General features: G+C 37.0%; 1 protein-coding gene across 4 annotated transcripts in view; it reads right to left on the reverse strand.

The window, feature by feature from the left end:
• Positions 1–2,415: 2,415 nt before the first annotated feature.
• The window catches only part of stx18 (syntaxin 18), an 87,230-nt gene continuing 67,036 nt past the window's right edge, over positions 2,416–22,609 (reverse strand). For 2 of the 4 annotated variants that reach the window (XM_062044376.1, XM_062044359.1), the window contains exons 3-11: positions 18,646–18,761; positions 18,503–18,580; positions 18,367–18,433; positions 18,201–18,292; positions 15,308–15,399; positions 10,532–10,590; positions 10,349–10,418; positions 10,211–10,291; positions 6,200–7,065 (exon numbers count right to left, since the gene is read on the reverse strand). In XM_062044376.1, the coding sequence (XP_061900360.1) occupies positions 6,970–7,065; positions 10,211–10,291; positions 10,349–10,418; positions 10,532–10,590; positions 15,308–15,399; positions 18,201–18,292; positions 18,367–18,433; positions 18,503–18,580; positions 18,646–18,736 (726 nt within the window). In that variant the 5' untranslated portion in view covers positions 18,737–18,761 and the 3' untranslated portion in view covers positions 6,200–6,969. Of the gene's footprint in view, positions 2,686–6,199; positions 7,066–10,210; positions 10,292–10,348; positions 10,419–10,531; positions 10,591–15,307; positions 15,400–18,200; positions 18,293–18,366; positions 18,434–18,502; positions 18,581–18,645; positions 18,762–22,609 lie in introns of those variants that run through there. The other 2 variants (XR_009825853.1, XR_009825854.1) reach the window with 2 other exon arrangements.

Raw genomic sequence — 22,609 nt, forward strand, 5'->3', positions numbered from 1 at the left:
AATAATAATAATAATAATAAAGTACCATTCAAGTGCATTTGCTACATTAAATGTTGAAAATAATTGAAATAAAGTGCCCACGTTTCCCAACAACAACTTGTCAAGTCTCCCTTTAATGAGTCAGGGCTTCCCAGAAGAACACAGAGGGGGAAATTGTAGGGACAACACATTAAAAAACAACAACTAAATATATATACCAGTGTTTCCCATAAACTGCCAAGATACCTGTGGCGGTGGGGGCGTGGCTATGGGCGTGGTCACCATGACATCATTGAGTAATTTGCATGATTTACTACAATGATATGATTTTCTCTAAAAAGGCTCAAAAAATGTATACTTACTAATTAATAATAACAGTTTTGTTTTAAAAGTCCATCCATCCATTTTACAATATAATTACAACACTTTATGTACATATTTATATACAGATTTGAACAATAAGTTATTCACTGAAATATATTTATTAATTGTGGTTCTTACAAAAAATACATCTTATAAAATATAAAAGCTAAAATGTCTGTTAAAGCTCTGCCCCTTTAATTAGTGCATACTAAATAATTTAACTTTAGCCTACTACTACAACCATATTATTTACCAGCAACATAAAGTGAAACAGAGGCAGAGGTGTCCTGCCACAGTCAGTAACAAATAAACAGAAAACAGTAGTGGTCAAATACAAATAAGGCAAAAATAAATCTGAACAGCCTATATGGGCATCTACATCAACTATATGATTTGCCTGAGAAGCTGGACAGGACCAAAAAACTAAACAAAAAAAACCAACAGAAAAACTATATTTTTTTAATTTTATTTTATTTGTGGCGGACGTAATTCTTTTGTGGCGGGCCGCCACAAATAAATGAATGTGTGGGAAACACTGTATACACATATATCTACAGTATATATACATACTGTACATACATACACACACTCATATATAAATGTATATATAATCAGACGGATGAATATACATGCATTTATACATGCACATGTATACATACATACATAAATATGCATCCATCCATCCATTTTCTACCGCTTGTTCCTCTCGGGGTCGCAGGGGTGCTGGAGCTTATCCCAGCTGCATTCCAGCGGAAGGCGGTGTACAACCTGGACAAGTTGCCACCTCATCGCAGGGCCAACACAGATAGACAACATTCACGCACTAGGGACCATATATATATATATATATATATATATATATATATATTAGGGCTGCAACAACTAATCAATTAAATCGATTAAAATCGATTATAAAAATAGTTGCGATTAATTTAGTCATCGATTCGTTGGATCTATGCTATGCGCAGAGGCTTTTTAAAAAAAAATAAAAATATATATATATTTTTTTTTTTAAATAAACCTTTATTTATAAACTGCAACATGTACGAACAGCTGAGAAACAATAATCAAAATAAGTATGGTGCCTGTATGCTGTTTTTTTTCAATAAAATACTGGAAAGGATAGAAATGTAGTTTGTCTCTTTTATCCGATTATTAATCGATTAATCGAAGTAGTAATCGACAGATTAATCGATTATCAAATTAATCGTTAGTTGCAGCCCTTATATATATATATATATATATATATATATATATATATATATATATATATATATATATATATAACTTTCCTCCAGAAGGTCTTATCTTTGTCCATGTGATGTCAGATGAAACAAAAATGGAGCTGTTTGGCCACAATACCCAGCAATATGTTTGGAGTAGAAAAGGTGAGGCCTTTAATCCCAGGAGGAACACCATTCCTACCGTCAAGCATGGTGGTGGTAGTATTATGCTCTGGGCCTGTTTTGCTGCCAATGGAACTGGTGCTTTACAGAGAGTAAACGGGACAATGAAAAAGGAGGATTACCTCCAAATTCTTCAGGACAAGCTAAAATCATCAGCCCGGAGGTTGGGTCTTGGGCGCAGTTGGGTGTTCCAACAGGACAATGACCCCAAAAGTGGTAAAGGAATGGCTAAATCAGGCGAGAATGAAGGTTTTAGAATGGCCTTCCCAAAGTCCTGACTTAATCGTGTGTGGACAATGCTGAAGAAACAAGTCCATGTCAGAAAAGCAACACATTTAGCTGAACTGCACCAATTTTGTGGTCAAAAATTCAAGCAGCAGGTTACCAAAAGTGCCTTATTGCAGTGAAACTTGCCAAGGGACATGTAAGCAAATATTAACATTGCTGTATGTATACTTTTGACCCAGCACATTTGCTCACATTTTCAGTAGACCCATAATAAATTCATAAAAGAAGCAAACTTCACGAATGTTTTTTGTGCTCCAATCACAAAAAATTAAGAATTGTAGAAATGATTGTAAACTCAAGACAGCCATGACATGATGTTCTTTACAAGTGTATGTACACTTTTGACCACCACTGTAGGTGACTAAGCAAATGAGTGAAATATCTAATGATACATCATTGATAATTCATGTGTTTTATTTGATAATATGACGAGGGCCAGTACAAATACAAGCTAAAAATGTCTCCCAGGCTGCACTTTAGACACCGCTGGTGTGGGACAATAATCTGTTGAAATGCTCTCATTCAGCAGATACTAAGCAGAACAGAGCGCCGCTTTCTGCTGATATTCATTTAATCTAGAAGCGTGACATAGATTTCATTCATCATCTGGTATCAAATCATTGCCTGAAGCCGAGAAAGACGGCGGAAGCTGTGAAAGGGAGCAGGAAGTGAGAGATGAGCTGGTTTTAATGGTCATCTGCTCTGGCAAGAACATTCTCAAAGTGTGATTTATGGACACATGATTGTTATTATGTAACAACATTATTGTTATTATGTAACAACATTATTGTTATTATGTAACAACATGATTGTTATTATGTAACAACATTATTGTTATTATGCAACAACATTATTGTTATTATGTAACAACATTATTGTTATTATGTAACAACATTATTGTTATTATGTAACAACATTATTGTTATTATGCAACAACATTATTGTTATTATGTAACAACATTATTGTTATTATGCAACAACATTATTGTTATTATGTAACAACATTATTGTTATTATGTAACAACATTATTATTATTATTATTTAACATTATTGTTATTATGTAACAACATTATTGTTATTATGTAACAACATTATTGTTATTATGTAGCAACATTATTGTTATTATGTAACAACATTATTGTTATTATGCAACATTATTATTATTATTTAACATTATTGTTATTATGTAACATTATTGTTATTATGTAACAACATTATTGTTATTATGCAACAACATTATTATTATTATTTAACATTATTGTTATTATGTAACATTATTGTTATTATGTAACATTATTATTATGTAACAACATTATTGTTATTATGTAACAACATGATTGTTATTATGTAACATTATTGTTATTATGTAACAACATTATTGTTATTATGCAACAACATTATTGTTATTATGTAATAACATTATTGCTATTATGTAACAACATTATTGTTATTATGTAACATTATTGTTATTATGCAACAACATTATTATTATTATTTAACAACATTATTGTTATTATGTAACAACATTATTGTTATTATGTAACATTATTGTTGTTATGTAACAACATTATTGTTATTATGTAACAACATTATTGTTATTATGTAACAACATTATTGTTATTATGTAGCAACATTATTGTTATTATGTAACAACATTATTGTTATTTTGCAACAACATTATTATTATTATTTAACATTATTGTTATTATGTAACATTATTGTTATTATGTAACAACATTATTGTTATTATGCAACAGCATTATTATTATTATTTAACATTATTGTTATTATGTAACATTATTGTTATTATGTAACATTATTATTATTATGTAACATTATTGTTATTATGTAACAACATGATTGTTATTATGTAACATTATTGTTATTATGTAACAACATTATTGTTATTATGCAACAACATTATTGTTATTATGTAATAACATTATTGCTATTATGTAACAACATTATTGTTATTATGTAACATTATTGTTATTATGCAACAACATTATTATTATTATTTAACAACATTATTGTTATTATGTAACAACATTATTGTTATTATGTAACAACATTATTGTTATTATGTAACATTATTGTTATTATGTAACAACATTATTGTTATTATGCAACAACATTATTGTTATTATGTAACATTATTGTTATTATGTAACAACATTAGTTATTATGTAACAACATTATTGTTATTATGTAACAACATTAGTTATTATGTAACAACATTAGTTATTATGTAACAACATTATTGTTATTATGTAACAACATTATTGTTAATATATAACAACATTATTGTTATTATGTAACATCATTATTGTTATTATGCAACAACATTATTGTTATTATGTAACAACATTATTGTTATTATGTAACAACATTAGTTATTATGTAACAACATTATTGTTATTATGTAACAACATTATTGTTGTTATGTAACAACATTATTGTTATTATGTAACAACATTATTGTTATTATGTAACAACATTATTGTTATTATGTAACAACATTATTGTTATTATGTAACAACAAGTCTGCATGCAACCTTCAAGTGCATTTAAATGTTGTTAAAAAGGCTGTTTTTCAGTCAGGCATCGACAGGATTTCAATCTTTTTTGGTGGGACCGCCAGCAAAGACCGTCGCTCGGTTAAAGCGGACATTGTGCTCAAATGTTAAAGGGAACTACACTTTTTTTTTTTTATAGAATTTTGCCTCTCGTCCACAATCATTATGAAAGACAAGAAGACACATGTCTCGGATTGTAAATAATTCAATGTATATACTCTGATGATGAACTTGTGTGATGACTGTATTATGCTGATAATATATATTTGTACTATGAATTGATTAAAGTGGACCCCGACTTAAACAAGTTGAAAAACTTATTGGGGTGTTACCATTTAGTGGTCAATTGTACGGAATATGTACTGTACTGTGCAATCTACTAATAAAAGTTTCAATCAATCAATTAATCTTTTTATTTTCTTTAAAAAAAAAGAAAAACGCTCGCAAGATGTGGCTAATGGGAGTCAGCCTTCAAAGCCTCTAAACAACTTCAAAGTCCTCCATCAAACGTTTTATATACACACTGCAAGTATATATATATATATAAAATTGTGGAGGGGGCGTGGCCTCGCGGGTCCTGGCACACCCCGCTTCGCTGAAGGCCCGCAGGCCACGCCCCCTCCACAATAATGTAATACAGACACCTTCATAACAATATGTAATATGTACAATATTTACCCTATATTGGTCATTTTAATCATCGCTGGAACTAATTCCTCAGCACATTTATTCCTATTTGCATAGCAACGCACTTCCAACTTCCGGCAACAAATGTGTAGTTGTCTTCTAATCATGGCAGACTGGGTAACAAACAATGACGATGACTATTTTTGGAGAATTGAGGATTCACAATCTCATCTTTTTGAAGCTGAATATATGGAAGATGAACTACTGCTTCTAGAAGTGAGCACGAAGGAAGAGTGAGACGTTGGAGCAGACGGAAGCCGAGAGAGTGAGGTGAAAGTGACTCGAAGCAGCAAAATGTGGAATTTGAAGCCAAGTTATTTCAACATAAATGGAGTGCTTACCCAAATAAACCGGGAAAAAAATGTCCCTGGCCAGCTGGACCAAACAGACAAGTGTCCACTTTAATATTGATCATGTTACACGCGGCATGTTATGCGTGTTAGTTCAACTACAGTACATACACTGTCTGGCTTGCTGTGTACAAACAAAACATGAAATAATACTTTACAGATACTAAATCCTCTGCACATTTATTCCTATTTGCATAGCAACGCACTTCCGACTTCCGGCAACAAACGTGTGCGTGTTTTCTAATCATGGCAGACTGGGTAACAAATAAAAAAGACGACAATTTTTTTTGGAGAATTGAGGATTCACAACCTTATCTTTTTGAAGCTGAATATATGGAGGATGAACTACTGCTGCTTATAGATGCCAGCACAAAGGAAGAGTGAGACGTTGGAGCAGACGGAAGCCGAGAGAGTGAGGTCAAAGTGACTCGAAGCAGCAAAATGTGGAATTTGAAGCCAAGCTATTTAGACAAAAAAAGAGTGCTTACCCAAATAAACCGGGAAAAAAAATGTCCCTGGCCAGCTGGACCAAACAGACAAGTGTCCATGGAGTGAGTCACACTTTAATACAAACAAAACCTGAAATAATACTTTACAGATACTGTAATATGATTAGTTTTCAGTCAGTACAGATTGGCGTCTTATCACATTGTGTTGTGCATTACAAACTCAAACTTGTGTTGATGCAGTTGCTATCTTATTTCTTGCTGTAGCTCGCTTTTACGGCGAATACCGTAACACGATGTGTTAGTACGCCAGAAAGAGTTCCTCAGTGTTCAGTCTTACAATTACACAGTTAGTTATTATACATGTTACACAACGTAAATGAAGTATTGTTGACGCTTTTTCAATGTATTTTTAAAGTGATTTAGTGGTATAATTGATCGCTCCCATTAGCTGCATTGCTAGCCTCCAAGAACGAGTCGTTTTTTTTGGGGTGGCGTGGCTGGTAGAGCAGGCGTGCCAGCAACTTACGGGTTCCAGGTTCCATCCCTGCGTCCGCCATTGTGTCCTTGGGCAAGATACTCCCAGTGCCACCCACACTGCTTTAAATGTAACCCAGATAATACGTTTCACTATGTTAAGTGCTTTAAGTCCCTAGAGAAAAGCGCTATATAAATAGAAATCGCTTCACTTTACATGTTAGAATGCAAAAAAAAACAAAAAAAACTTTTGTCTTCTTGTCTCTCATAATTATTGTGAAAGATTCCAACACAAAAAAAGGCGCAGTTGCCCTCTACAGATGGTGAGGAGGTGGTCTGTGTTACCAGTCTTTGTAGTCCAAGGTGACACAACTACTCAGTCTTCATCTGGTCCTGCTAGCTGTCGTACCAGTCCAGGAAGAGCAGCGAGAAGGAGCACATGACCAGGAAGAAAAGGATCCACACACGGAAGCCAGCGTTGTTCTTGATGGCCTGCTCACACAAACAAAGAAACATAAAGCGTATGTTATTACAGTCAGTGTTTCCCACACATTCATTTATTTGTGGCGGTCCGCCACGAAATAATTACGTCCGCCACAAAAAAAAAAAAATTTTTTTTTTTTTTGTCCTGTCCAGCTTTTCAGGAAAATCATATAGTTGATGTAGATGCCCATATAGGCTGTTCAGATTTACTTTACAAAAGAGAAGTGTAGGATACTTCTCATGTTGCCTTATTTGTATTTGACCACTACTGTTTTCTGTTTATTTGTTACTGACTGTGGCAGGACACCTCTGCCTCTGTTTCACTTTATGTTGCTGGTAAATAATATGGTTGTAGTAGTAGGCTAAAGTTAAATTATTTAGTATGCACTAATTAAAGGGGCAGAGCTTTAAGAGACATTTTAGCTTTTATATTTTATAAGATATATTTTTTGTAAGAACCACAATTAATAAATATATTTCAGTGAATAACTTATTGTTCAAATCTGTATATAAATATGTACATAAAGTGTTGCAATTATATTGTAAAATGGATGGATGGACGTTTAAAACAAAACTGTTATTATTAATTAAGTATACATTTTTTGAGCCTTTTTAGAGAAAATCATATCATTGTAGTAAATTATGCAAATTACTCGTGATGTCATGGTGACCACGCCCATAGCCACGCCCCCACCGCCACACGTATCTTGGCAGTTTATGGGAAACACTGACAGTGGTGGTCAAAAGTGTACATACACTTGTAAAGAACATCATGTCATGGCTGTCTTGAGTTTCCAATCATTTCTACAACTCTTATTGTTTAGTGATAAGAGTGATTGGAGCACATACTTGTTGGTCACAAAAAAACATTCATGAAGTTTGCTTCTTTTATGAATTTATTATGGGTCTACTGAAAATGTGAGCAAATGTGCTGGGTCAAAAGTATACATACAGCAATGTTAATATTTGCTTACATGTCCCTTGGCAAGTTTACCTGCAATAAGGCGCTTTTGGTAGCCATCCACAAGCTTCTGCTTGAATTTTTGACCACTCCTTTTGACAAAATTGGTGCAGTTCAGCTACGACTGGGTGATATGGCCTTTTATTAATATCTGAATATTTTTAGGCCATGTCACGATACACCATATATATATGTGGATATTTTGCCTTAGCCTTGAATGAACACTTGATGCATATAATCAGAGCAGTGTGATGATTCTATGTGTCTACATTAAAACATTCTTCTTCATACTGCATTAATATATGCTACTTTTAAACTTTCATGCAGAGAGGGAAATCACAATTAAGTCAATTTAGCAAAAGTGTATTTTTTAAACAGTTATTAAGCAGTGGCACAAACATTCATGTCATTTCAAAACAGAAAGTGCAAGATTGTCAGAGACATTTTAAAACAAGCTAAGAGTGCACTTTTGTGCATGATGTCATTAAGATGACATGACAATCATTGGTACTTTAATCTTTAATCTTAATCTTAATATTAAAACAACACTAAATTAAAGTGCACTTTTTGTACAGAACGCCACTACAATAGTTACAAACAAATAAAGTGCACTTTTGTGCATGATGTCACACAAGATATTTCAATAAGTGTCAAATAAAAATGAGTTGCATAATAGGAAATCAAATAGTGTATGTCCTTCGCTATGTGGTAGGTTCCTGCGGACGTTATCTCCTTCTGTTGTTGACTAGTTTTTTCATACGGTGTTGATGTGGAGATTGTTGCTTGGGCATTTTGTGGGTGTGGCATGTTGACATGCGGAGTTTCAAGCACTCTTCATTCTCTAGCGGGTGACTTTTCAAATGATGCTACATATTAGCAATAGGTGCTACTTTTTGTAGCAACGCTTTTGCCGCATACTTGACATATTACGGTTGTCTGTTCGACATCTTCCCGCTTGAAGCCAAACCACCGCCAGACGATGGACCCCCTGCTGTTTTTCTTGGGAATTAATTCTTCCTTCTTTTGTTACCAGATTCGCACCTTCTTTCTCTCGTATTACCACTCGCACCTCTCCGCTAGCATCACAGCTAATGTTACCCATGCCGCTACCTCTCTGCTCGGCGAGAGCGTATGACGTTGCACGCGTGACAGTATGTGACGTATGTAAGAAGGTGCGCTTGTTTTATGTCTCTGTGAGCAGGAGAGACAAGAAAGAGTGAGAAGAGCCAGTAGTGTAATGCCCACAGCTAAAAGCAACTGCGTGACAACGTATACTCCAATATCACCATATAGTCAAACCCCCGATATATCGAGTATATTCCATTTATCGCCCAGCCCTACGTTCAGCTAAATGTTTCATCTGACCACAGAACTTTCCTCCAGAAGGTCTTATCTTTGTCCATGTGATGTCAGATGAAACACAAATTGAGCTGTTTGGCCACAATACCCAGCAATATGTTTGGAGGAGAAAAGGTGAGGCCTTTAATCCCAGGAACACCATAACTACCGTCAAGCATGGTGGTGGTAGTATTATGCTCTGGGCCTGTTTTGCTGCCAATGGAACTGGTGCTTTACAGAGAGTAAATGGGACAATGAAAAAAGGAGGATTACCTCCAAATTCTTCAGGACAAGCTAAAACCATCAGCCCGGAGGTTGGGTCTTGGGCGCAGTTGGGTGTTCCAACAGGACAATGACCCCAAACACACGTCAGAAGTGGTAAAGGAATGGCTAAATCAGGCTAGAATGAAGGTTTTAGAATGGCCTTCCCAAGGTCCTGACTTAAATGTGTGGACAATGCTGAAGAAACAAGTCCATGTCAGAAAAGCAACAAATTTAGCTGAACTGCACCAATTTTGTGGTCAAAAATTCAAGCAGAAGCTTGTGGATGGCTACCAAAAGCGCCTTATTGCAGGTAAACTTGCCAAGGGACATGTAAGCAAATATTAACATTGCTGTATGTATACTTTTGACCCAGCACATTTGCTCACATTTTCAGTAGACCCATAATAAATTCATAAAAGAAGCAAACTTCATGAATGTTTTTTGTGACCAACAAGTATGTGCTCCAATCACTCTATCACAAAAAAATAAGAGTTGTAGAAATGATTGTAAACTCCAGACAGCCATGACATGATGTTCTTTACAAGTGTATGTACACTTCTGACCACCACTGTATTATTATTTGTAGCTCACCTCCCGTATATCCTCATTGCCTTCCTTCACGTTCTCTGTAGCTCCGACCACCAGATGGTGAATGTTGTCTATCTCCGTCTCCTGCCAGGACAAGAGCCCGTCACTCACAGGACTTGACATGTGAGTGAGTCAGCTTACTTGTTGGAGGACTTTCTCGGAAAAGATCTCCTGCAGTCGGGAGATTTCCACCACCTTCCCCTCGATTTGTCTGACGGAGGCAACAGCAAACATTTGGGACGCGGCGTTATGATCTCTCTCCAAATAGGAGCTAAAGACAGAGAGAGATGGCCATTCCTATGTCGGCAGGTAAACGTGACTCACCTGACTTCATCCACCAGGCTGTTCATCTCACTCACCAGCCTCTGGTTTTCCTGCTCAAACTGCACACATGGAAACAACAATTAGGGACGTGCCAATCAATTGGCCAGTGATCAGTATCAGACCATTTTCATGAAAACATTTGTGATCACCATTGCCGATTAATAACACCAACCTCAGGCTGATACTGCATTTATTTGTAGTACCCCCCGCTGAGAAGTTAGCAATTCATTATTTATCTCCATACAGAGCGTGGAGTTGCTACCCTAATTGCATAAAAATCACCTCATCAACTAAACTGCATTTCTTAATATTCCAGGTATGATTATCACTGAAGGACATGTTACACACCGAGACCAAGATGGTGTGTTTTTCAACCACTATGCCGCGGCACACTAGTGTGCCGTGAGATACAGTCTGGTGTGCCGTGGGAGATTATGTAGTTTCACCTATTTGGGTTAAAAATATATTTTGCAAACCAGTAATTATAATCCGCAAATAATGTGCCGTTGTTGAGTGTCTGTACTGTAGAGTAACCATGTCAGTGTTTCCCACACATTCATTTATTTGTGGCGGCCCGCCACGAAAGAATTACGTCTGCCACAAAAAAAAAAAAAAAAAAAAAAATATATATATATATATATATATATATATTTTTTTTTTTGTACATAAAGTGTTGTAATTATATTGTAAAATGGATGGATGGATGGATGGATGGACGTTTAAAACAAAACTGTTATTATTAATTAGTAAGTATACATTTTTTTAGCCTTTTTAGAGAAAATCATATCACTGTACTAAATTATGCAAATTGCTCGATGATGTCACGGTGACCACGCCCATAGCCACGCCCCCACCGCCACAGGTATCTTAGCAGTTTATGGGAAACACTGCATGTTATTCTCTTCCATATCAGTAGGTGGCAGCTGGTAGCTAATTGCTTTGTGGAGTTCGGGAACAACGACGATGATTTGTCGTGATCACAATATGCAGGCGACAGCGGGAGGCAGTGTGCAGGTAAAAAGGTATCTAATGCTTAAACCAAAAAATTAACAAAAGGTGAGTGCCCCTAAGAAAAGGCATTGAAGCTTAGGGAAGGCTAAGCAGAACGAAACTAAAACTGAACTGGCTACAAAGTAAACAAAAACAGAATGCTGGACGACAGCAAAGACTTACAGCGTGTGGAGCGGACAGCGTCCACAAAGTACATCCGTACATGACATGACAATCAACAATGTCCACACAAAAAAAGATAGCAACAACTTAAATGTTCTTGATTGCTAAAACAAAGTAGATGCGGGGAATATCGCTCAAAGGAAGACATGAAACTGCTGCAGGAAAATACCAACAAAAGAGAAAAAGCCACCAAAATAGGAGCGCAAGACAAGAACTAAAACACTACACACAGGAAAACAGCAAAAAAGTCCAAATAAGTCAGGGTGTGATGTGACAGGTGGTGACAGTACACCTACTTTGAGACAAGAGCTATAGTGATGCATGCTTGGTTATGCTTTAAAGTCATATCCAACAATTGCGACAACGAATTTTTACTGTCAACTGAGTTTCATTTTTTAATGATTTCTGCTGGTGGTGTGCCTCCGCATTTTTTCAATGAAAAAAATGCGCCTTGGCTTAAAAAAGGTTGAAAAACACTGGTCTACATAACATCTAATAGTGTTTACATTTTGCATAAATGATGTTCGACAGACCAAGCCGCTTTCTGACTGTCTCTTCGGGACGGGGCCACTTTGTGGGCGCTCAAATGTATGTGCCTCCACTTAGACTGTATCTTCTCCCCGTCATCCATGTTGTAGTTTTTGCATATCCAGTCTACTGACGGATAGAATTTTGAACTGCTTTGTATTAGCAATGGCAACAGCAGAGGATGCATGTGCATGTACGAGCCAGTCTGCTCCGCAACAAGAGGATGGAGAAAAAGAAGGAGCTTATTGACTACAGCGCTGGACTACAATGACGAACTTTGGGTACATTTCTACGATATATGGAAATATCCACTGACGTTTTCTGACTTGTGGCGTCAGTGGATATTTCCATATATCGACAGAGCCAATTCCAAACCACTCGTTTGAAGGAAGTATGTCCACCATTCTCTTGACTCCTATTTAGTAAGATTGTTTGATAAATATCTCCACCATGGTTTGATTTCACTTTTCGGGACTTATGGGGATCTAAAATACACGAAAACAGGTACCAATAGATAAAAAAGTTGGCTTTAATGTTTACAAAAAGAGGGAATACATCCCTGGAAAACCCTGATTAATAGATAGTATTTAAATAATTTTTATCATTTTAATTTAATAATTTATAATTTAATAATTTATCATTTTAATTTAATAATTTTTATAATTTTAATTTAATAATCTAAATAATTAATAGTGTTTTTGTTTAGTTATTGTGTACTGTTGACTTTGTTGTGCTCAAACTATTTGATGTAATAAAATAAGGAACTAGTTGAAATACTGCATTAATATTTTTAAACTGTCAATAGCACTCACCATAATTAAATATAAACATTTACAGTTAATGCATGTGATCGTATCAGCCGATCTTACTAACAGATGATCGGTATCGGCATCATAACACTCCGATGGGAACATCCCTACTTGTTGTTTATTCCACTTTTAATAACAATAACAACATGACATCTGTTTTTCTAGAACATTTCCTTCCACAAAAGACGAATAATTACAAATGCATGGTCATAGAGGACCACAATACTAGATACATCTCACAAGTGAACGATCTTTGAAACACAATCACAGTGAAATAACTCCCCCTTGTGGAGGATTTCGTCAATTACAGTCTGCCAAAATGCCAAACGCATTTCAACTGCACTTATTCTGGAATTTAGCCTATCAATCACAATCCTTATGTAAGACAAGAAGACATATGTTTTTCTTTTTTGATGCATTCTAACTCGTAAATGAAGGCTAGTAAAAGTCAGCCAACAATGCAGCTAACGGGAGTACTCTATTGCACCCATAAAGCCCTTTAAAACATCAAAACAATATTTCATTTACATCTCATGACCTGAATATTAACCATCGATATTGTTATTGTAAGCACAAACGAGGAACTACTTTTAGCGGCGCCGTGATCATTTAGCTAACTAGCTTATGTGGCTATTGACATACTGAGCTGCTGCATCGCTACTGAGTTGGTAAAAGTCAATTTTACATTATAAATAATGCCTCTCACTTGTATAGTAGAAGGTTGGGGCCATTAACTGAGAAGTTGGCCAACTTTGACATTCAACTTAGACTCGCAGATAGCAAGAAAGACACAAAAAATGCTCGCTTGCGGACACCTTTTCTGCCTGCATGAGGATTATGATTAATTCTTCTTCTAAACTGGAAGATACAAACATCCAATCAGTCAGCATCCCAGTGAGAACAGACATTGTACAGTAAGTGATTGTTCTATTATCTTCCTAGTTTGTTTATCTTGCAAAGCACTTAGGAATAGTGCTACTTGCTGGATTTGTTTATCACTCAGCTTCTAAAACGTGTAGCTCATCCTCCTTATATTCAGGCTCAAAAATATAAGGTTCTGGATCATTATTTGTCCCAAAGTAGTCTTTGTTGTCTTTAATATTGGGAAAACAGCAAGAATCCAAGGAGAAAAAGACAAAATGTTGACATCAGTTACACACACACATACCGTAATTTCCGGACTATAAGCCGCTACTTTTTCCCCTCGTTCTGGTCCCTGCGGCTTATACAAGGGTGCGGCTTATTTACGGCCTGTTCTTCTCCGACACCGACGAAGAGGATTTCGGTGGTTTTAGTACGCAGGAGGAAGACGATGACACAATGATTAAAGACTGACTTTTCATATACCGGTAGGCTGGTTATTTTGATAACGTACAGGCGAGCACTTTGTATTACTTTGCACCGTTGTATTATTTGTACTCTGCACGAATGCTGTTCGCTATGTCAAAGATGTGAAAGTTTGATTGAATGATTGAAAGATTTATTGTTAATAAATGGGACGATTTGCGTTCCCAAACAGTCATCTCTGTCCCGACAATCCCCTCCGTGGTAGCAGGAACCCCTATATACTACGGTAATTACACATCAAAACCCTGCGGCTTATAGTCGGGTGCGGCTTATATGTGGAGCAATCTGTATTTTCCCCTAAATTTAGCTGGTGCGGCTTATAGTCAGGTGCGGCTTATAGTCCGGAAATTACGGTATACAGTATATATATATATGTATGTATGTAATGTACCGCTACTTTTTTCCTAAGCTTTGAACCCTGCGGTTTATGCAAAGGTGCTATGGACTAAGTCTGCCATGATTAGTAATAGTTGTTGAAGGATAAAAGCGCCGCCGTATGCTTAGAATGACCAAAGTACGTAAATATTACATGCTATGGTAACACTTTAGTATGGGGAACATATTCACCATGAATTAGTTGCTTATTAACATGCAAATTAGTAACATATTAGCTTATAATTAGTCATTATTAAGTACTTATTAATGCCTTATTCTGCATGGCCTTATTATACAACCAGTAAGCCATTAACTAAGAGTCTTCCCTCGATAACCTCAGAATTATTGCTTATTAGCAACCCGAACCCTAACCCTAACCCTAACCCTAACCCTTATATGTTCCCCTAGTGTCCAAATAACTCTAAATTAAGTCTTTGTTACTTAGAATATGTTCCCCATACTAAAGTGTTTTTGCCTGTGGTGGACAGCTAGGAGTTTAATGTATACCAATAAGAACAAAAATGAAGTCTAAGAGGTCACAAACCATTTGAATCTCCTCAGGAGAAAGCTCATCCTCTACTTTGCTCTCTTCCCACAAGTTGATGCTCGGGTCCAGCACCTCTGAAGCACTCTTGTCTACAACAAAGACACACAGAAAGATCCACTGAGTGTACAGTCAGCCTTAGTTAAATGCAGGCTTACAGTGAGTCATGAGCCCAAAAGGCCTCATACTGTATTATACTGTGATGTATGATTTATGTCAGAGGTCTCCCAATTGCAGCCTGGGGGGCCATTAGCGGCCCGCAACTAACTTTTTAATGGCCTGCGGCACAATCTAAATATACTAATAATAAAAAAAAGACCCATAAAACATGGAAAAAAAGAGCACACAGGTGAAATGTAACGAGAAAAGGTTGCAATGTTGATTTTAATAACACAACGCTGCCATGCAGACTGTTTTTTTCTTTAAAACGGTTATTGCTCAAAAAATAATGAATCAAAATCAATGTAAGGCTCAGATTATTTCACATCAAATATTGCACATTTTTGGGGAAATATTGCATACTTAGTGTGCTTCCAAAAAAAGAATGAAACAAACATTAGAAACAATTTATTAAAACATATAATTGACGGATAGATCTGAAGTTGATCAAGAGATTAAAATATTAAAAGTTTATTTTTAAAAAAAAAAGACTTATTTTTAACACTTCTACGACTGGTGACCTTTTAGATCACTGAAAATGTTAGTGTTTTTTTTTTAACTGTCATTGTTCAAAAAGAATAAAACATCAACATCAGTTCATTATTGACCTCTTTAATAACTTCACATCAAATATTCCACTATGAACATTGTTTGGGGGGGTAATGTTGCATAATTTGTGATTTTGCCATAAAAAACAGGGGTTTCTTTAACAAAAAGGGTATAAAACATGAAAAAAAAAAAACTTATGTCATTACTTTATGACTCCAGTACTCTTGTTTTGTTCTGTATATTGTACAGTTTTTTTGTATATGTGACCTGTGCTGGCAAAATGAGTCACAATGAGGACATTTTAAAAACTGAGTTATTGTTATTTACACATTCTCCATCTAAAGACCTTCAAAATGATATATGGTTTGTTGGAATCGGACAGAAAATGACCGAGTTACATCCGATTGAAGTCGACCAAGTTTGAGGGTCCGTTTTGAGAAAAAACAGCTTAAAGTTTACTGTTCCAGAACAGAATGTTCCAAAACAAAACTCCATAGCAACCATACCTTAAAAGTCCTTGTAGCAACACCAAAATTGGTACAATTAAAGTCAAATCCCATGTTTAAAGGAAAAATATATATTCAACTCTATTGAAAACGGTTATGTACAAACATTTCAACACTGTTATGTCACAGTTTTTTTGTTCACTGGTCAGTTTGTCAGCTGGTCAGCTGTCCGTAATATTCCTGACCAGCAGCACTAAGAAGATTCGCCGACTGCAGTGAATTTAGCGCACTTGCAACCGCCTGTGTACCCTCTCCACCTTCTAAATCCATTACGGAATGTAAAACAGTCTAACTTATCCACAAAAATAATAATTAAATGTTCGAAAATCACCTTTTTTCACCAAATATTCCGCTCGAATTACTGTGTGTTGTTTTTCATCAGGGCGCTGCAATGATACCACAATGCACCGCGCGGGGTGATTCAACCAATGAGGGTACGCCTCACAGCGACCGCTTAGCAACAAGCCGGATTTGTTTACGTCTGGACAGGTTTAAGAACTCGATTTATATTGGTTCAGAATGGCGTCATCGGGAATTCCATGCTCATTTTTAGAAAGTAGGTAAACTTGGCGTCACAATGATACCAAATATGGCTAGGGGGATTCCCCCTTATTGCCGCGAGTGAGCGTTGAAAACACTTGATTTTCTCAAGGAATTTTAACACAAAGGACTAATTTCTGAAGACATACCTCGTACACAACCTTCAAATAAAGGTGATTTAAGATGTTTTCTTCCTATTTCCATGATTGGGATTGCTAGATTGTGGCTTTATGGACTCAATTTTGTGAAAATCTCAATTTCAACCAAGATACATTTTTTTCACTTATTTGCCTGTAGGTCAAAATTAGCCTGTGCGTATTCCGACTCATTTTGCCAGCACGGGTCACATATTGTTTTGTATATTGTACAGGATTGCTTATTGTTTTTATTGGATAGTAGTCTCTTTATTTAAATTCTTATTTTTTATCTTTATTACTTATGTGATTTATTTGTATTCCATATTTGTTTCCACTACCGCAACTTAAGTTGGAGTCCTTAATCTCGTTATATGCAAATATAATGACAATAAAGTCCATTCTATTCTATTATTATATACTTAATTTGACCTACAGATTTAAGCGTTGAAAAAAATAATAATATAGGCCTTATTTTTAACATTATGACTTCTGGGTCCTTGTGACCGAACTTGAGGGGGAGCCCTCCAGGTTGAACAAATCTATCTATTGTTATGGTTTTTAAAATGAAAAAGATCAATATGTCCCCCGCATGCTTCCATTTTTCAGTGTTGCGGCCCTCAGTGGCAAAAGTTTGGACAGCCCTGATCTTTGTAAGTTTTCTTATTCAGGGTGACGACTCATTACTATTCTAGTACTGAGTTAGCAAGTTTAAAAACATTGGGAATCTACCCAGAGCGTTAAAGAAAGTGATCAAAATACCATAGACCAAGGGTGTCTAAACTTTTTCAACGTTGATACATTTTGTGCATGCTAAGCTATGCTATCTGAATAAAACGTTACAGGTGACAAAGCAAATGATTGTATTATCTAATAATAGAGATAATTAATGATTTGTATTTTTAGAACAGAGTGGGGCCGATAAAAAACAAGCAATGGCTCCTTCTATAGAAAAAACATGAAATATTCATCATGTATAGACCTACACAAGACTGGGTAACATACCAGCACTCTCCTCCTTTACACTCTTTTTCTTGGCGGGCTCCTCATCTACTCTTTTCTCCACGCGACTGTGCTGCTCAGATCCCAGCCGGGACCTGAAAACCGAGAACTTCATGTGTTTACAATCCTGCCACGTAACCACAATAATAATTAAACAACCAATACCCACAGTCTCTTCTTGTCCACCATTCTCTTGACTCGTATGGCCCTCTGCTCCGAGTACAGCTTACAAACTCCTTTATAACACAAACATAGTCCACAAAAACACTACAGGGTAAACAATATTTCTTCTCTTTTGTACTCACCTTTCAAATACACGTCAACAAGGTCCAAGACAGCACGCCTGTGCTCTTTATTTTGGGCTGACGTCACCTGCTTCTCAGCTAGAAAGTCAAAATGAAGCAAACTAAATGATCGGTCTTCTCAGGTCACTGCAGATGTTGCACACCTTCAGTGCGTAGCTGCTTGATAGCCTCGGAACATGTTCTCATAAAGATCTGGGCATCCTGGTCGATCTGATCGCGTTCACTGTCCGTCATGCGGGAGAGGTCTGATGAGATGAGACTGGAACACAAAACAACAAACATCAAGGAAATACATACTGTTGCGTCTGACCAGTCTTCCTCTCAGGGAATTAAAGTCACTGGTCAATCCCAAGTTCTTTCAGATGACATATATGTTGAGTAAGAAGGACCATCAAGACAGAATAGGAATATTATCAAGTTTTACTAAAGCTTTAGGAGACCAGTCCTACAGTGCGCTAATACCAGCATCTAGAAGAGGTCTGAAAATCAAACGGGAAGAGACAACTTATTGAATAGGAAAACAGCCCCCACCCTGCCCAGAAAGGAATACAGCCTCATTGTTCTAATACAGATAAGATAAGAAGGGAGTACTCCAACTCCCACATTCCAACGCTTCAAGGTAAGGCACCCAGTTTACTTGCAGACATAAGATACAAGCATAAAGAGTACACATGGGAAAATATTAGCTGCTTTAAACATGACTATGAATAAAGAAATAACTCTTAAAAATATATGCATTCTCCACAAAACTGATGTGTTAGCTCAGAAAGTCTACATGTGCCCTGTTAGAAGTAATTGGTACTTTTTACATTTCAACTGATACGGTCCCGATACCTGGGAATCAATGCCAGTACTTAACGATGCAAATTTCCAGTTCTTTTGTGTGTGTTTATGCAGTAATAAATGTAATTTGTTCATAATAAAATGCGTTGATTTCAGTTTGTTCTAGGTGTGTTGTTGTAGTCAGGAAGTAACCTTTGCTTTTAAGTTGAATGTGTCAATCAAAGACATCTTATAAGTAGACGCAGCATCGAGCGCTACTGCCTACTGCCGAGACGCGGGGCCGCCATCTTGGAGTGGTGATCCGCTCCACTCAGTGCAATTCATTTGGCAGGAGCAATGAACTGTCAGCGCATTTAATTCGTCTTACCTCACTGAATACCACTGATTTTCACGCGTTTTTTTTGTCATACGTGTAGCTATGATAAAGGACACATGTTTTATTTTTCATAGTTTGCTTATCAGTAACAGAATATTCTTATATGCTATAAGTGACCAGACGTCCGAGATCAAAACTGGGAATATAATCCCAGAGAAGGGGGAAAAAAACCGTCAGCTATTTTGAAGTTGAAGAAACAATATGATTAGGTTATACATACATGCGTATATCCTACATAAACAATGTATGAATACATTAGATATCTATATATCTTATAGACTGTATCTCTGTTGCTGCAGAAGCAGAGAGTTTATTCTGTCTTGACACTTTGTATTGATATTTTGTATTACATTCTTCCCTTAAATGATCATGTTTACAGTGATTGTTTTATATGTATTTTTTATGTATGTCGCTTTGGATAAAAGCGTCTGCCAAATACTTAAAGGCCTACTGAAATGATTTTTTTTTATTTAAACGGGGATAGCAGATCCATTCTATGTGTCATACTTGATCATTTCGCGATATTGCCATATTTTTGCTGAAAGGATTTAGTATAGAACAACGACGATAAAGTTCGCAACTTTTGGTCTCTGATAAAAAAAAGCCTTGCCCCTACCGGAAGTAGCGTGACGTCACAGGAGGAAGGGCTGCTCACATTTTCCTATTGTTTCCAATGCAGCGAGAGAGATTCGGACCGAGAAAGCAACGATTACCCCATTAATTTGAGCGAGGATGAAAGATTCGTGGATGAGGAACGTAAGAGTGAAGGACTAGCGTGCAGTGCAGGACGTATCTTTTTTCGCTCTGACCGTAACTTAGGTACAAGGGTTCATTGGATTCCACACTCTCTCCTTTTTCTATTGTGGATCACGGATTTGTATTTTAAACCAACTCGGATACTCTATTCTCTTGAAAATGAGAGTCGAGAACGCGAAATGGACATTCACAGTGACTTTTATCTCCACGACAATACATCGGTGAAGCTCTTTAGCTACGGAGCTAACGTGATAGCATCGGGCTTAAATGCAGATAGAAACAAAATAAATAAAGTTAAAGTTAAAGGCCTACTGAAATGATTTTTTTTTATTTAAACGGGAATAGCAGATCCATTCTATGTGTCATACTTGATCATTTCGCGATATTGCCATATTTTTGCTGAAAGGATTTAATAGAGAAAATCGACGATAAAGTTCGCAACTTTTGCTCGCTGATAAAAAAAAGCCTTGCCTGTACCGGAAGTAGCGTGACGTCACAGGAGCTAGTATTCCTCACAATTCCCCATTGTTTACAATGGAGCGAGAGAGATTCGGACCGAGAAAGTGATGATTACCCCATTAATTTGAGCGAGGATGAAAGATTTGTAGATGAGGAACGTTACAGTGAAGGACTTGAGAGACAGTAATGGACGTATCTTTTTTCGCTCTGACCGTAACTTAGGTACAAGCTGGCTCATTGGATTCCACACTCTCCTTTTTTTATTGTGGATCACGGATTTGTATTTTAAACCACCTTGGATACTATATCCTCTTGAAAATGAGAGTCGAGAACGCAAAATGGACATTCAGTGCCTTTTATCTCCACGACAATACATCGGCGAAATGTTTTAGCTACGAGCTAACGTGATAGCATCGTGCTTTAACTGCATATAGAAACAAAAAAATAAACCTCTGACTGGAAGGATAGATAGAAAATCAACAATACTATTAAACCGTGGACATGTAAATACACGGTTAATGCTTTCCAGGCTGGCGAAGGTTAACAATGCTGTGCTAACGACGCCATTGAAGCTAACTTAGCAACTTAGCAACGGGACCTCACAGAGCTATGCTAAAAACATTAGCTCTCCACCTACGCCAGCCAGCCCTCATCTACTCATCAACACCCGTGCTCACCTGCGTTCCAGCGATCGGCAGAAGGACGAAGGACTTCACCCGATGCGTTTGGCGGCCCGGAGACGTAGGAAGTCAAGGTGAGGTCGGCGGCTAGCGCGGCTAGCGCTCCAACAAAGTCCTCCTGGTTGTGTTGCTGTAGTCCGCTGCTAATACACCAATCCCACCTACAACTGTCTTCTTTGCAGCCTTCATTGTTCATTAAACAAATTGCAAAAGATGTCCAAAATACTGTGGAATTATGAAATGAAAACAGAGCTTTTTGTATAGGATTCTACGGGTACCATAACTCCCGTTACTCTGACTTCGTCACGCGCATACGTCATCATACCGCGACGTTTCAGCCGGATATTTCCCGGGAAGTTTTAAAAGTCACTTTATAAGTTAACCCGGCCGTATTGGCATGTGTTGCAATGTTAAGATTTCATCATTGATATATAAACTATCAGACTGCGTGGTCGGTAGTAGTAGGTTTCAGTAGGCCTTTAAAGTTAAAGTACCAATGATTGTCACACACACACTAGGTGTGGTGAAATTTGTCCTCTGCATTTGACCCATCCCCTTAGGGAGCAGTGGGCAGCAGCGGCGCCGCGCCCGGGAATCATTTTGGTGATTTAACCCCCAATTCCAACCCTTGATGCTGAGTGCCAAGCAGGGAGGTAATGGGTCCCATTTTTATAGTCTTTGGTATGACTCGGCTGGGATTTGAACTCCAACCTAACCCCTGGCTGGAAGGACAGACAGAAAATCAACAATACTATTAAACCATGGACATGTAAATACACGGTTAATGCTTTCCAGGCTGGCGAAGCTTAACAATGTTGTTGCTAACTTAGCAACGAGACCTCACAGAGCTATGCCAAATACATTAGCTATCCACCTACGCCAGCCAGCCCTCATCTGCTCATCAACACCCGTGCTCACCTGCGTTCCAGCGATCGACTGAGCGACGAAAGACTTCACCCGATCATAGATGCGGTCGGCGGCCCGGAGACGGAGAAAGTCAAGGTGAGGTCGGCGGCTAGCGCGTCTGCTATCCATCTCAAAGTCCTCCTGGTT

This window comes from Entelurus aequoreus, linkage group LG01, assembly GCF_033978785.1.
Source record: "Entelurus aequoreus isolate RoL-2023_Sb linkage group LG01, RoL_Eaeq_v1.1, whole genome shotgun sequence".
Taxonomy (NCBI): Eukaryota; Metazoa; Chordata; class Actinopteri; order Syngnathiformes; family Syngnathidae; genus Entelurus; species Entelurus aequoreus.